Source organism: Stegostoma tigrinum, chromosome 32 (genome assembly GCF_030684315.1).
Source record: "Stegostoma tigrinum isolate sSteTig4 chromosome 32, sSteTig4.hap1, whole genome shotgun sequence".
Lineage (NCBI taxonomy): Eukaryota > Metazoa > Chordata > Chondrichthyes > Orectolobiformes > Stegostomatidae > Stegostoma > Stegostoma tigrinum.
Genome location: NC_081385.1, coordinates 48027 through 61958, shown reverse-complemented (window position 1 = coordinate 61958; position 13932 = coordinate 48027). Strand labels below are relative to the sequence as shown.

General features: G+C 41.0%; 1 protein-coding gene across 1 annotated transcript in view; it reads right to left on the bottom strand.

The window, feature by feature from the left end:
* Positions 1 to 13932, bottom strand: part of LOC125466893 (alpha-tectorin) — a gene marked incomplete at its 5' end in the record, with an annotated part of 66028 nt that overhangs the window by 6256 nt on the left and 45840 nt on the right. The window contains 7 exon segments of the mRNA XM_059639013.1: positions 488 to 578; positions 1697 to 1859; positions 2348 to 2596; positions 3596 to 3759; positions 6009 to 6205; positions 8051 to 8161; positions 10189 to 10469. Of these exon segments, the coding sequence (XP_059494996.1) occupies positions 488 to 578; positions 1697 to 1859; positions 2348 to 2596; positions 3596 to 3759; positions 6009 to 6205; positions 8051 to 8161; positions 10189 to 10469 (1256 nt within the window).

The window sequence follows — 13932 nt, the reverse complement described above, 5'->3', positions numbered from 1 at the left end:
TCTGTCAGATGGTTGTGTTTCTATGGGTCTCCTTGCTTCAGAGGGCTGAGTAGCCAGAATCATTGTGCATGTTTAAGGCTGAGGTAAATAGATTCTTGATCAATCAGGGAAGCAAAGGTTAGAGGGAAAAGGCATGAAAGTGGACGTGAGGAATGCTGGATCAGCCGTGATCCTATTGAATGGTGGAGCAGGCTTGAGAGGGCAGATAGTCTATTCCTGTTCCATTTTTTATGATCTTACAGGTTTTTTGTGCAAGGTAAACCCTTTGGCCAAAGGAACCAGCTGTTTTGTTAACCAGCATTCTGCGTATTCTGTGGCAGCCCATCCAGCACCCTTTGACCAGTTCTCTCTCTCTCTCTCTCTCTCTCTCTCTCTCTCTTCCTCCTTATTATTTTATTGCTTGCTTTTATCCGAGGAGGTTTTACACATGCAATGATGGGAGTAATCCTGGCCGCTATGTGAAATGCTCAACCAGATTGAAACTAACCTCTTTTCCTGATGGGTCCAACGGACAGAATCTGCTCTTTTGTTTGTAGCCAGTTGTCATTGGAGAGCCTCCTGCTGTTTGTTGGACAAGTCTGCAAGGACCAACACAGATTCAGTCAATCTACCCTAGCACTAAACCAACTGAGAGAGATGTTTCTATAGCTCAGATTCTTCTGATACTATAGAAGGACAGTTTGGGTATTTGTACCAGTTTTGTTATACATCCTCTGAACAAAGAATTGAAAAACATTGGGGGTTTTCTAAAGACCCCCAAATAGCAGTAGGGAGATCAAAGAACTCATAGACCAGCAGATTGTTGAAAAGTGCAAACGTATCAGGGTTGTTGTTATGGGTGACTTCAACTTTCCCAATGTAGATTGGAACCTCCTTGGTGCAGATGGTTTGGATGGAGCCATTTTTTGTCAGGTGTGTTCAGGAGGGTTTCCTTACTCAGTATGTGGACAGGCCATTTTGGAGTTGGTGCTCGGCAATGAGCCAGAACAGATGTCAGATCTCGCGCTGGGAGAACACTTTGGCGACAGTGACCACAACAGCCTCACATTTACCATAGCCATGGAGAGGGAAAGGAGCAGTTACCAGGGGAAGATATTTAACTGGGGTAAAGGAAACTATGATGCTATCAGGCCGGCGTTGGGAAGTACAGATTCGGATAGAGTCGATAGCCAGAGACTTTTCCCCAGGGCAGGATTGACTGCCACGAGGGGTCATAGTTTTAAGGTGTTAGGAGGAAGGTATAGAGGAGACGTCAGAGGGAGGTTCTTCACCCAGAGAGTTGAGTGTGCATGGAATACTTTGCCAGTGGAAGTCGTGGAAACAGTGTCATTAGTGACATTTAAGCAACTGCTGGACATGCACGTGGACAGCAGTGAATTGAGGGGAATGTAGGTTAGGTTTTTTTATTTTTGGATTAGGATTGTTCCACGGCACAGCATCGTGGGCCAAAGGGCCGGTACTGTGCTATACTTTTCTATGTTCTAAAGGGTTTGTGTGAGCAGTTTGACATTCATTAATCCAATCCTCACTCAGCGCATCAATTGTTGCTTGGAGTGGGTCCTGTTTGAGGAATGGACAATCTGATTGGAGGGATTTAGTTTCAAAAGCAAACACCAGGTAAATTCTGCATAATAGTATGAACAGATTAGGAAGCTTGTTCAGCTAGAAATCCTAACAGGAGGCTGATCTTACTCACAACTCTGCAGTTATTTGTATTGGAGTCACACAGTGTCACGTCACAATGCAGATGGACCTCCTCATAATCACCGATAAACTTGAAAACAACTAGGTGGAAACGGCAGGTGAGAGACACTCCATTCTCCTCCATCTTGATAGTGTTGTCGTTTGAGTTTGGACATCTACTCAAAGCAAGAAGGAGGAAATGCCATCATTATGGATCAGCAGGTAGGGCAATATGTAACCTACATCCTCCCACACCCCCTGGAAGCTGCAAAACACCCTTGCCCCTTGGAGGAGGGTCATTATAAACAATTCCAAACAACTCCTGGAAATTTATATCAAAACTCGAGGTTATGAATGTATCAGACTAATTTCATGAGAAAATAGGGTAGGCAACCAAAAGGCTAATTTTAGGGGAAATGAAATGAAGCAGCATTATGAAATACAAGTATTTCAGGAGATTTCTGAAGGATTGTGTGGGCTACGTTCTGTTTTCTGACTGAAGAGAGAGGTACACAGTTGCACAGGATCACTTTGAGCTGCAGTGAAACAAGCCAGCAAACACTCCAGCTGTTTGGCAAGAATGTGTGCTTGAGAATGAGGGATGGCATCTATACTCATCATGTGCCCATATTAAAACAAAACCTTGGAAAAAGTTCACACAAACCCTTGCTCTATTATCATGTAGCGTAGTCGATCCTTTGGATTCCGGGATGGAGTGGCCCAGCACCAGTTGATGACCAGAATTAAGTGAGTGGCATCTGCTCCCTCGACAAACACTCCAATATACAGGACGTCCCGTGTTGTGAGTGTCACCTCGCCTTCTCGATATGGAAACTTGTAAGATGAATTTTTATACAGAGCCATTTTGGTGATGAAACTACCTTCTTTGGTGGGAAGAGTGAGGTTGACAACACTGCAATAAACAGCTACGTCAGTAAATGCCATGACAAATTTAAATCTCTTTCCACACATACCTGGGCGCAGACCCCAGGTTTGAAATCTAACCATCACAGGCGGAATGTCATTAAACTAAAAAAAAATTCAGCTGATTCTGATGAAGAGTCAATGGCCTGCTTCCCCTCCACAGAAGCTGCCTGACTAGCTGAGTATTCCCACACTGTTCAGAAAGTTATTTCACATTTTTAGCATCTGTTATGTTTTACTTTTGTATGAAGACCCTGGATATTTTATTTGATGAATTTACCCTCTACTGAAAGATGGAAACTTGGCCTGGATGGAGAAGTATTTGTGTGTAGCTCACCTTGGTGCGGCTAAGTCAGTGCACTAGTTTAATTGGCAAATGGTACAATATGAAATAATTTGATTCTATAAATTACAGTAAGTTGAAGACTACAATAAATGAGGTTCAGTGCCTCTTGGTTTGCAATTCAGTAGCAACAGTGAGATTGGATCTGTAGCTAATATTACTTGTTTGCATTGGAATCACTCAAAATTGAAGTTTAAAGACAAGAGTTTGCGGTTGCCCCTAGTGAAATGGGGGGTGTACTGTTTCAATAATTTGTGCATTTATTGGTTTAAGCCTCAAATAGGCAGATATGTAGATACCATCTAATCAAAAATATTCAGGAACACTCCAGACAGATGACTGACTCATTGAACAGATTTAACAATTCAGCAAAGTACCTAGAACCTCATAAAATCTGCTTTCTCATCAATTGCCCTTCTCCCCACTCATGCTCATAGGCGTATACACACACTGCCACACATACCCTGCCTGCACACACTTATAGACACACAGACATAGACATGTATATACACACACACACACACACACACACAGTCTCGTGCGCTCTCACTCTCTCACACAGTGCGCTGCAATAGACGCCACGCTCAGTGCTGCCAGGATCCTGGGGATGGAATGCTGTTAGATCTGATGTAGGGCATCACTTACCTCAGCATTGGCCTCACAACAGTTTCAAGAGAAACTTTCAGGTCAAGTTCGTAGGCACAGGAGAACTCAACATTAATGACTCTATCACGAGTAATGACGTTGCCTGTGTTGTTCAGACTTTCGATCCAGACAGTATTTACATACATGATATGCGTCTCATTTGTCTGTCGAGAGAGAATACTGTCATGCTGAGACAAGTATCCTGTTATATTCTGCAGGACAGTCTGTACATATAGTGTCCCCATCCATCTCTGGCCTGGCAAGCAGACCTAGCACTATAAGAGCTCTTGTGCTGCAGAGGTACTGTCCCTACCTCTGAGCCTAGAGGCCTGGTTCAAGTCCCACCTGCTCCACAGGTATGTTTGAATATCTATGAACAGGTTGATTAAAATACCTAGCTACTTGATGAATAGGAAAGTCAATCTACCTCAGTCTTAAAAATATTCAGTGGCCATACTTTAATTGCTCTTGGAAGAATAGAATTCCACAAACTCACTGCCCTCTGGGAGGAAAAAATAATTCTCATTCCTATCTTAAATGAGAGACTGTTTATTTAAAACTGTCCCTTGTTCTAATCTCTCTGACAATTGGAAGAATCCTTTCAGTATCTACTCTGTCATCCCACCAGGCTTTTAAATGTCTCATTAACACCTCACCTCACTTCACTCTTCTAAACTCCAGTGAATATGGATCCAACCTGCCCAACCTTTTCTTGAAGGAAAATCCCTTCTCCAAAGAAATCAGCTACGTGAACTTTGTGCTTCACACATGAGCTTATTTTGGTGTCCGGTGTCCATTTTCCCTTCTTTTCTTTCATGGGGCATGGGCATTGCTGGCTAGGTCAGCACTAATTGTCCAGAGTGGACGAAGACTCAATCACATTGCATATGTAGTTCAGACTGAGTAAGGATTGCAGATTTCCTTTCTAAAGGGCATGAATGAACCAGACGGTTATTTATGACAAATTGGTTACATGGTCACTGTGAGGCTAGCTTGTTTAATTTTTCTACTTTTTTTATTATCGAATCAAATTTCATCATTTACTATGGTGAGATTCAAACCTTTGACTTCAGATCAAACCTTGGGTTTTGTGTTACTAGTCCAGTGATGATACCATAACACTTCTACATGATCAGACAGGGTAATGTGGAAAAGAGATTTATACATTTTGGTAAGAAGAATAGAGGCATAGACTATTTTCTAAATGGGGAAAAGCTTCAAAAATATGAACACAAAGGGACTTTAGAATTCTCCTTAAGGTTAATGTGCAGGTTCAGATGGCAGTTAGGAAGGCAAATGCAATGTTGGCATTCATTTCAAGACAGTTAAAATAGAAGAGCAAGGATGCACTGCTGAGGCTGTCTAAGACTCTGGTTAGACCGCATTTGGAATATTGAGAGCAATTTTGTGTCTGGTATCTAAGAAGAGATGTGTTGACCTTGGAGAAACTTTACAAAAATGATGCTGCGATGACAGGCTTGTCATGAGGAGCGGTTGAGGACTCTGGGTCTGTACTCAGTGGAGTTAAGAAGGATAAAGGGAGGAATACTGAGAGACTTTTATAGAGTGACTCTGGAGAAGATGATAGTTCCATTAGTAGGAGAGACAAGGACCCAAGGATGCAGCCTCAGAGTGAAGGGATGACCCTTTAGACTGAGATGAAGAGAAATTTCTTCAACCAGTAAATGGTGATTGTGGAGGCCAGAGTGTATTTAAGACAGAGATAGATAAGTTCTTCATTAGCAAGGGGATCAAGGGTTACAGGGCAAAGGCCAGGAGAATGAGTTTGAGAACCACATCAGCCACGATTGAATGGCAGAGCAGACGCAATGGGCTGTATGGTCTAATTCTGCTTCTATAGTATGGTCACTTTCAAAGAATAAACCATGTCTTCACCTCAGCATGTTTCCTCCTGTTAGTTGTCATTATTTAATAAGTGAGAGAGCATACAGCAAAGATGTCCCAGCTCCCAGCAGGCCCGGACCTGAGAGGGAACTCTGGGACAGACACACAGTCGAGCTCACTCTTGTTCTATAGTAATGTCTCAAATCAGAGGGGAGTTCATCCTCAGCAGCTCCCACTCTCACTGGTCAAACTTCAAGTCCCAACACATTTCCCTCCAAACCTCCGGAAGCACTGATCCCAGAGAACCCAGTGTGTCTCCTGCCCTGAGCTCAATGATCCCTTTCCCTCCTCCCTGACAGGCCTATGCAGCATGCAACTTGAATCAGTTTCCAAAGAAGGGACAGGCATAGAGACTAATTACAAACTCATTAACTGGAAGGACCTCAGTCTTTGGAAGAAGAAAGGAAATGTGCCTGGGGAAAATGCTAGAACAATTGATTGCATCTGCTAAGAATGAGGATTTAACTAAATCTACCGGTGACAAATACTACAGGTAAGAAATACTCACTTTCACAATATTGCCACAATTGTGATTGGTATTATTGATGTGAAATGCAATAAAATCATCTCCTTCTGACCCCATGCAGTGTATATCATTAATTCGAACATCTTCACGCTCAAAGCCCAACTGATAAAGTCGACATTTGGAAATATAAACGTCCATCTGTGAATATTTACACACCACGTCTGCCTGGACGATATCATCTGTAATGGCACGGTGAAGGAACAGGATTTAATAGTGAATGACAACTGTCTAAGAAGCAAAACTTGGTGAATGGACTGATCTACATACAGCAGTCTTGAACTGAAAACTTTTTGAATTGATAGCAGGCCCTTCTGCGTGCAAATGTATAATCTGTAGGCGATTCACAGCAAAAGTCTTTTCCCTCAAGTGTTGTATGTGGAACTAGGGAATGGTTCAAGTAAACAGCAGTAACACATGCATGTAGAAGCTGGGTAAACAGGAAAGGAGAAAAAGCTAGAGGAGGTATTAATCAATTGAGAGTTGGTCCATGTGAAATGTATACGCCAGCCTGTTCTAGTTGGGCCAAATCCCCCATTTTGGTGCCCTAGACTATTGAACGCTAAGTATGCCAGCAATGTACTTCAGTGCAGCATTCAGGGAGTGTTGTGCTGGGATATTAAAACAACGTCTGTTGAACCACAGAGGAATTTAAAGGATTGCACAGTATGAACCACCAACAGAAAAGGTTTTTTCCTGGTGATTGAACATTCCAGTTAATGAAGATTCTGATTAATTACCCAATTTTCTGTTTCTGACAAATAACTTTCAATTTTTAGTTGACTGAAATGCTTTGAGAATCTTGAAAAACATGAACGGTACTTCCTGCTTTTTATTGAACGAACCATGTCAACTTTCTGGACCATTTATTTGTGAATGTTATTTCTTTTGGAGAAATCTTGCCAGTTCACATAGAGTCCAGGATCTGTTGCTCAATCTCCACATTTGTCACCATGAATTAAACTTTGGAATAAGATCTAAATAAATAAATTCAGGTTACTGATGTTTGTAACTGGGGTTGATCTGTGGAAATGTGTAATAGAACATAGAACAATACAGCGCAGAACAGGCCCTTTGGCCCTCGATGTTGCACCGACCTGTGAACGAATCTAAGCCCCTCCCCCTACACTATCCCATCATCATCCATATGCTTATCCAAGGACTGTTTAAATGCCCCAAGTGTGGCTGAGTTAACTACATTGGCAGGCAGGGCGTTCCACACCCTTACCACTCTCTGAGTAAAGAACCTGCCTCTGACACCTGTCTTAAATCTATCACCCCTCAATTTGTAGCTATGCTCCCTTATACAAGCTGAAGTCATCATCGTCGGAAAAAGACTCTCACTGTCCACCCTATCTAATCCTCTGATCATCTTGAATGTCTGTATTAAATCCCCTCTTAGCCTCCTTCTCTCCAATGAGAACAGACCCAAGTCCCTCAGCCTTTCTTCATAGGGCCTGTGCTCCAGACCAGGCAACATCCTGGTAAATCTCTTCTGCACCTTTTCTAGTGCTTCCACATCCTTCTTGTAATCAGACCATGGACTGAATTTTCATATTCGGAGGGCAGGATTGGAGTTGGAGCTGTTTCCGAATCCCAGTCCTGTCCTGGTCAGCAAATGGAGCAAGAATAGCATCAGTCTTATCACTGAGTAACCCTCCCTTAGTCATATACGGATATTATTCAGTTAATGGTGGGAGAGGGTTCACAAAGTTAAACAGCCAATCAGATTCAACAGGGAAATGCAAGTTGCCTCATCAGTCCTTTTAAAGAATTGACAGCAGAGAACTGACATGGACATATTGGTCACCTCTGCACTGAAACTATTCAGTAAGAGTTCTAATTTACCCAGCTCAACCCAGGAAACTGCAGATAATTCACCATAAGAGATCTATTTTCACATTTATGTGAATGAAACAGCTTCCAACTGAACATATTGCTGGAAAGTTTCCTACACCATTCTTGTTCAGTTAGAGATTCACCTACTTGCTATTTAGTTTAGGTATTCAGTATTTCTGCATATTTACCACTGTGTGGGCTTGGCTCTTCTGGGCAGCCACAGAGATCACCATTACTCTGTCGGCATAAACTGTAGTTGGTGCAAATGCCTCCAGCACATGGGTCCTCAATCAATTCTGCTAAAAGGAAACAGACACAAATGGTTAACTCTCAGCAACCTCCAGCAACATTCACCTGCAATCAAAATAGATCAAAGGATGGACACACTGGAGTTTGTCAGAAACCATGCAATCCCTGTAAAATATTTGCAGCGTCAATGGCATCAGCTGTTCAACTGGAGCTTGAGCTGCTGACATTGCAGGTTAATGGGGAGAAGGGACAGTTGCCAGAACATATTAACAGAGTTTGAGAGTTGGCGAAAGGCAGAGAGGGTGTGACTGGGAGTCCGGGAAGCATGCTGATCCAGCTGCAGTAATTGAGGAAACTCTGCTGTTGACTTTGATCAACAGGTTTGAGGGACTGACCCATGTGGATGGGTAACTGACCATAGCAGCATGGTGTAGGAAGCCACTCAAGTGAGGAGGGTGGGTGGTAATAGAGAATGGTAAAAATTGGTGGCGAGAGGAGGGAAGGTAGACTGAAAGGAAATGTTGCTTTTCTGCTACCAGGGTTAAAGTCAAAAACAGAGGATGGTATGCACATGAGGTGAGCTGCCAGCAGAAATGGTTAAGGTGGGTGTATTAATGACATGTAAAAGGCATTTGGATGAATACATAGATAGAAAGGTTTAGATGGATATGGGTCAAGTGCAGGGAAGTGGGGTTAATGTGGATGGACATTTTGGTCAGCATGGACCAATTTGGGCTGAAGGGCCTGTATCCATGCCATAGGACTCTGATTCTAATAGGAGGTGCCTTTACAACTGAATAATGATGTCCTGCTGAGAAATGTTGAGAAATTATGTTCCAAATTAAAAATCAAGACGTTAAATTTCAGGATTATTACTTGAGCCACTTGCTGATAGACTTTTGGTCAAGCATATTAGAAACATATAGTTCAAAAAGTGGCATGGGAAGAAATGGTTGCAATTCATAGGTCACTAACACCAGTACTATGGAATGAAGGTTCATTTGAACTGGATTGGGTCAGTGTCCTGGCAAAGCATGTAACTAGAGCGATTCATAAGGCTTTAAACTAAAAATGGTAGGGGGTGTGGGGAGTGGTGAAGTCTTAGGTCCAGGAGAATTCAGAACATACAAATATTTGAAATGGAAGCAGTAGACTATTTGGCTCCTCAAACTTTCTCTACCATTTATAAGATCAAGGCTGATTATTTTGTGTTTTGAATTTTACATTCCCATCTACTCCTGATTCCCCTGCCTTTAAATAATCTATCTATTTCTGCCTTAAAAATATTCATTGACCCAGCTTTCTGAGACAAAGAGTTGCAAAGTCACACACCTCAAAGAATAAGAAAGAGTTTGTATTTCAATCTTGAAAGCAGTACCTTAGTGGCCCTAGTTCTGGACTGACCACAAAAGGAAACATTCCTTCCACATTCACCTTGTTAAACCCATTCAGGATGTAAAGAGAAGAGTCAAAGCAGCTAAGCATTGTCATGATTTGGGAAAAGACGTGCAAATTGAGACGGAGTCACAAGAGAATTTTATGATAATGCTGTATCACTTTGTAGGAGCTTTCTTAGTAGTTTCTGGGTGTTGTGTAACCAATTAGGAATAAGGTAATTTAGATTAAATGTTGTGCTGTATAGAAATACATACTAATCTTAGTGTCCCTGATTGTAAAATGGATAGTTAAGGTGTCAACCACATTGCTCTGGGCCTGGAGTTACATATAGCTCGACAGATAAGAATGACTGATTTCTTTCCCTAAAGGACGTTAGAATGATTAGATGACAAAATAGGAAATAAGGCACAGAGTTTATCCTTGATTACAGATCTCAGCTTCCTAACCACTGGCCCAGTGTCATAGCAGTCTCTCTTTATATTTGGCCCAAGACCAAAAATCAATACCTGTCCCTGATTATGCTTAAAACCAACTAGAAAACTGAACATGACATTAACACCATTGGTAGCTCAAAGACCTAAAATGCAAGCCCCAGGGAAAGGTTGACCCTAAGTCCAGGAAACAACAGAACCTGATTCCAGGCCAAATTGCCCTCCAATCTGTTACCAGCTCCTCTTACAGCAGTTTTCTCGCCGAATCCAGTCAGTGCTCAGGATCCCCCTCAAACGACATGCTTCTCCGTACGCTGCCAGTGAGCTGCAGATTTGTGATCTTTCATCCCAGTAACAAGTATCTAATCCACAGGATGTGTAAAATGGCATTGGGTTGATGAAGCCATAACACGGCTGGAAGAATCCCTTCATTTCAGTGAGTTTCAGGCACCTTCCTTCATTCTGTAACTGGATGATGTCCTGATTATCACAAGTGAGTGATAATGCAGTGTATTGATCTTCATCACAACTGTGGAATACACAGAGCTGGTCAATATACTCACAAAAGAAAGAAGAAATCAGATTTTCTTCCTAAAGTCTTAATAATTATTCAGGTGCAAAATTAGAGAAGCAGTCAAAATATTGGAAATAAGAACTGCAATAGAGTCCTGATGGAGGTTCTATTAATTATTACTCATTGTAATACATCCAAGTTTGCAGATGACCCAAAGCTGAGTTGAGGGTGAGCTGTGAGGAAGATGCAGAAATGCTTCAGTGTGATTTTAAAAAGTTGAGTGAGTGGGCACATTCATGGTGGATGGAAGATAATGTGGATAAATATGAGATTATTGACATCAGGAGCAAAAACAGAAAGCAGAATATTACTGGAATATACATCAAGACTTGGGTAACTTAAGCATTGAGGTGCACCAGGCAGTCAGGGAAGGAAAATTGTTCATTAGCCTTCATAATGAGAGGATTTGAGTTCAGGAGCAGGGATGTCTTGCTGCAATTGTACAGGCCTTGGTGAGACCACATCGGGAATAATGTTTAGTTTTGATGTCCTTATTTTAGGAAGGATGTTTTTGCTATAGAGGGAGTGCAGCAAAGTTTATCAAAATGATTCCTGGAATGACAGGACTGAGATATGAGGAACACTTGAATCGATTAGGATTGTATTCACTGGCATTTCGAAGAATAAGGAGGGATCGCATAGCAACCTTTACATTTTAAGAGGACTAGATAGATTAGTTGTAGGAAGAAGGTTCACAGTAATGGGGGAACCCAGAACCAGGGGTCGCAATCTAAGGTTACAGGATAGATTATTTAGGACTGAGGAAACATTTTTTTCACCCAAAGAGTAAGGAGCCTGTGGAATTTGTTACCATAGGAAACAATTGAGATCAAAACATTGAATGATTTAGAGAAGGAGTTGGATATAACACTTGGGACTAAACAGTTCAAAGGATATGGGGAAAATAGCCATGACTATAATGAATAGCAAAGCAGGTTTAAAGGGCTGAATGGTCTACTTCTGCTATTTTGTATGTAAAAAGGGCTACAAGTATAATACTAGAAGATTCAGTGGAAAAGAAAGCTCTCAGAAGGATGCAAAGGTTGATTGAGGAAGAAAGTGTCAGATAGAGTGAACTCATCCATTTTGATAGGAAGACTGGAAAAGCATATTTTTCTAGAAAGGTGAGAAGTTAGTTGAAGATTGGTTCTCAGTTGTTTGGGTGTTCTTGTAAATAAATTATATAAAGTTATCATTTAGGATTTTGCTAATACCAGGAGTAAATAGTTTGGAGACCAGATTGACTGACTGAGTATACCTCTACAATGTGAACTGGTGAATTTAGTGAGTACAGGAATTCCATACAAATACATCAGAGAAGCTCTTCAAGAACAGTCAAAGAGAGGGCATAAGAGACAGCGAGACCTGATAATCGAATTCTGGAGCTATGATTGGGTGAAAAGGTAGTGATTGGTTGGCAGATTTTACACTTACAAACTAGTATAAACTTTTCATAACGTAAAGCAATAGTTTAAACTGAGATATAAGCACTGTATTAAATTTATAACTTGTCAAACTACAGAATAATACCTAACACAGTTTTTGAATGATATTGCAAAATCTAAAACCCTAATTTGTTCTGTTAGTTGAAGCACAATTGAAGTGACTTGTCATGTGATGGGTTACAGCTGTAACATATGGGAGCTGCTGGCTAGCTGTGAGACCCATGGTAATCATATCTCAATGACTGCAGTTCAAGGAACATCAAATCCAACACAGCAATGAATCAGAAAGGGAGGAAGTTACCTGGAAACGTTTTTTTCCCAGAACCAGTGACACCCCTTAAGTACTTCACATTCTATAATATAGACTTGAAACTTATTTAAAGACAAGAAAGTGTTATTGAAGTATTTTGTCTTGCACTCATTAGGACAAATGCAAGAATGCTGACACACTGAAGCTTTCAACTTTGTTTGACCTGCAAACTGAAGAGGTGATACTTTCTCCTTAACCAGAGTGAACTTGCAAATCAATCAACACCCTTTTCTACTGATTGTTCAAAACTTGACATTCTTGTTTTTGTCTTGATGAGTGCAAGACAAAAGTGGGACTGTGAGTGAGGCAGATATAGGGACCCAAAAAGTAACACTGGAGGAGACCAATCTGTTGCATTTGGGTGGATGAGAGCAGGGACCAGAGGTTTTACCTTTAACAAAGCCACGTTGATTTTGCCTGATTTATATTTTAATTTTCTAAATATCCTGCATCTACCTCCTTAATAATGGATTCTGTCAATCTGTTACAGATGTTAAGATGTAGTAGGAACTGCAGATGCTGGAGAATCTGAGACAACAAGGTGTAGAACTGGATGAATACAGCAGGCTAGGCAGCATCAGAGGAGCAGGAAGGCTCGTCTAGGCCCGAAACGTCAGCTTTTGTGCTCCTGAGATGTTGCTTGGTTTGCTGTGTTCATTCAGCTCTATACCTTGTTATTCACAGATGTTAAGATGACTGGTTTATACTTTCCTGTTTTTTGACTGCCTCCTTTATTGGAATAGTGTGTTAAATTTGCAATTTTCTAATTTTCTGGACCCTCCCAGAATCTGGAGAATTTTGAAATCATAACCAACAAACTACTATCTCTGGACCCATTTACTTTAGGACCCTAGAAATGTAAGCCATCACGTCCAGGGGACTTGTTAGCCTTTTAGCTGTAATGGTTTTCCTAGCACCTTTTCCTTAATGATTGTGGTGGTTTCTGTATATCCTTCATCTTTCGTACCTCATGATTTTCAAGTATTCTTGTTTGTTGTTTGCCCTCTATTATTTGGACAGATACAAAATACTTGTTAAACATTTCTGCTATTTCTTGTTTCCTATATTAATTATCCAGTCTTGCTTTCTAAAGGGACCAACATTTGCTTTAGTCACTTTTTTCCTTTGAAACTACTTGTCAAAAAACACACTACTTCTATACTTTTAGCTAGTTCTCTCTCAAACTCTAATTTTCCTCTCCTTTTCTCTGGACACTATTTGCAGGTTTCCAAAATCTGGTAATCTTCCGATCAACTATTATCTGTAATATTGCAGGTTTTTTCTTTCACTTTGATGGTACCCCAACTTCCTTGTTCGCCACAAATGGTGTGTCATTCTTAAATAGACTTCCTTTCTCAATTGAATATATTTCTGTTGAGATTTAAGGAGAGTCTCCTTGAAACCCTACTATTGCTTCTCTCCTCTCCTATCTTTTAGCCTATTTGTCAATTCACTACTCTGATCACCCTCAAATTCCATATGCTATGATCCATTCTGAAGAAGTCATATTGGACTCAAAACATTAACTGTTTTTCTTTCCACAGATGCTGCAAGACTGGCCGAGTTTCTCCAATACCTCATTATTGTTTAAGGTCACTGTTATCTAGATCCTCCTTTACTAAGAGATTATTATATTTTTGTCTCATTGCACATTACCAGGTCT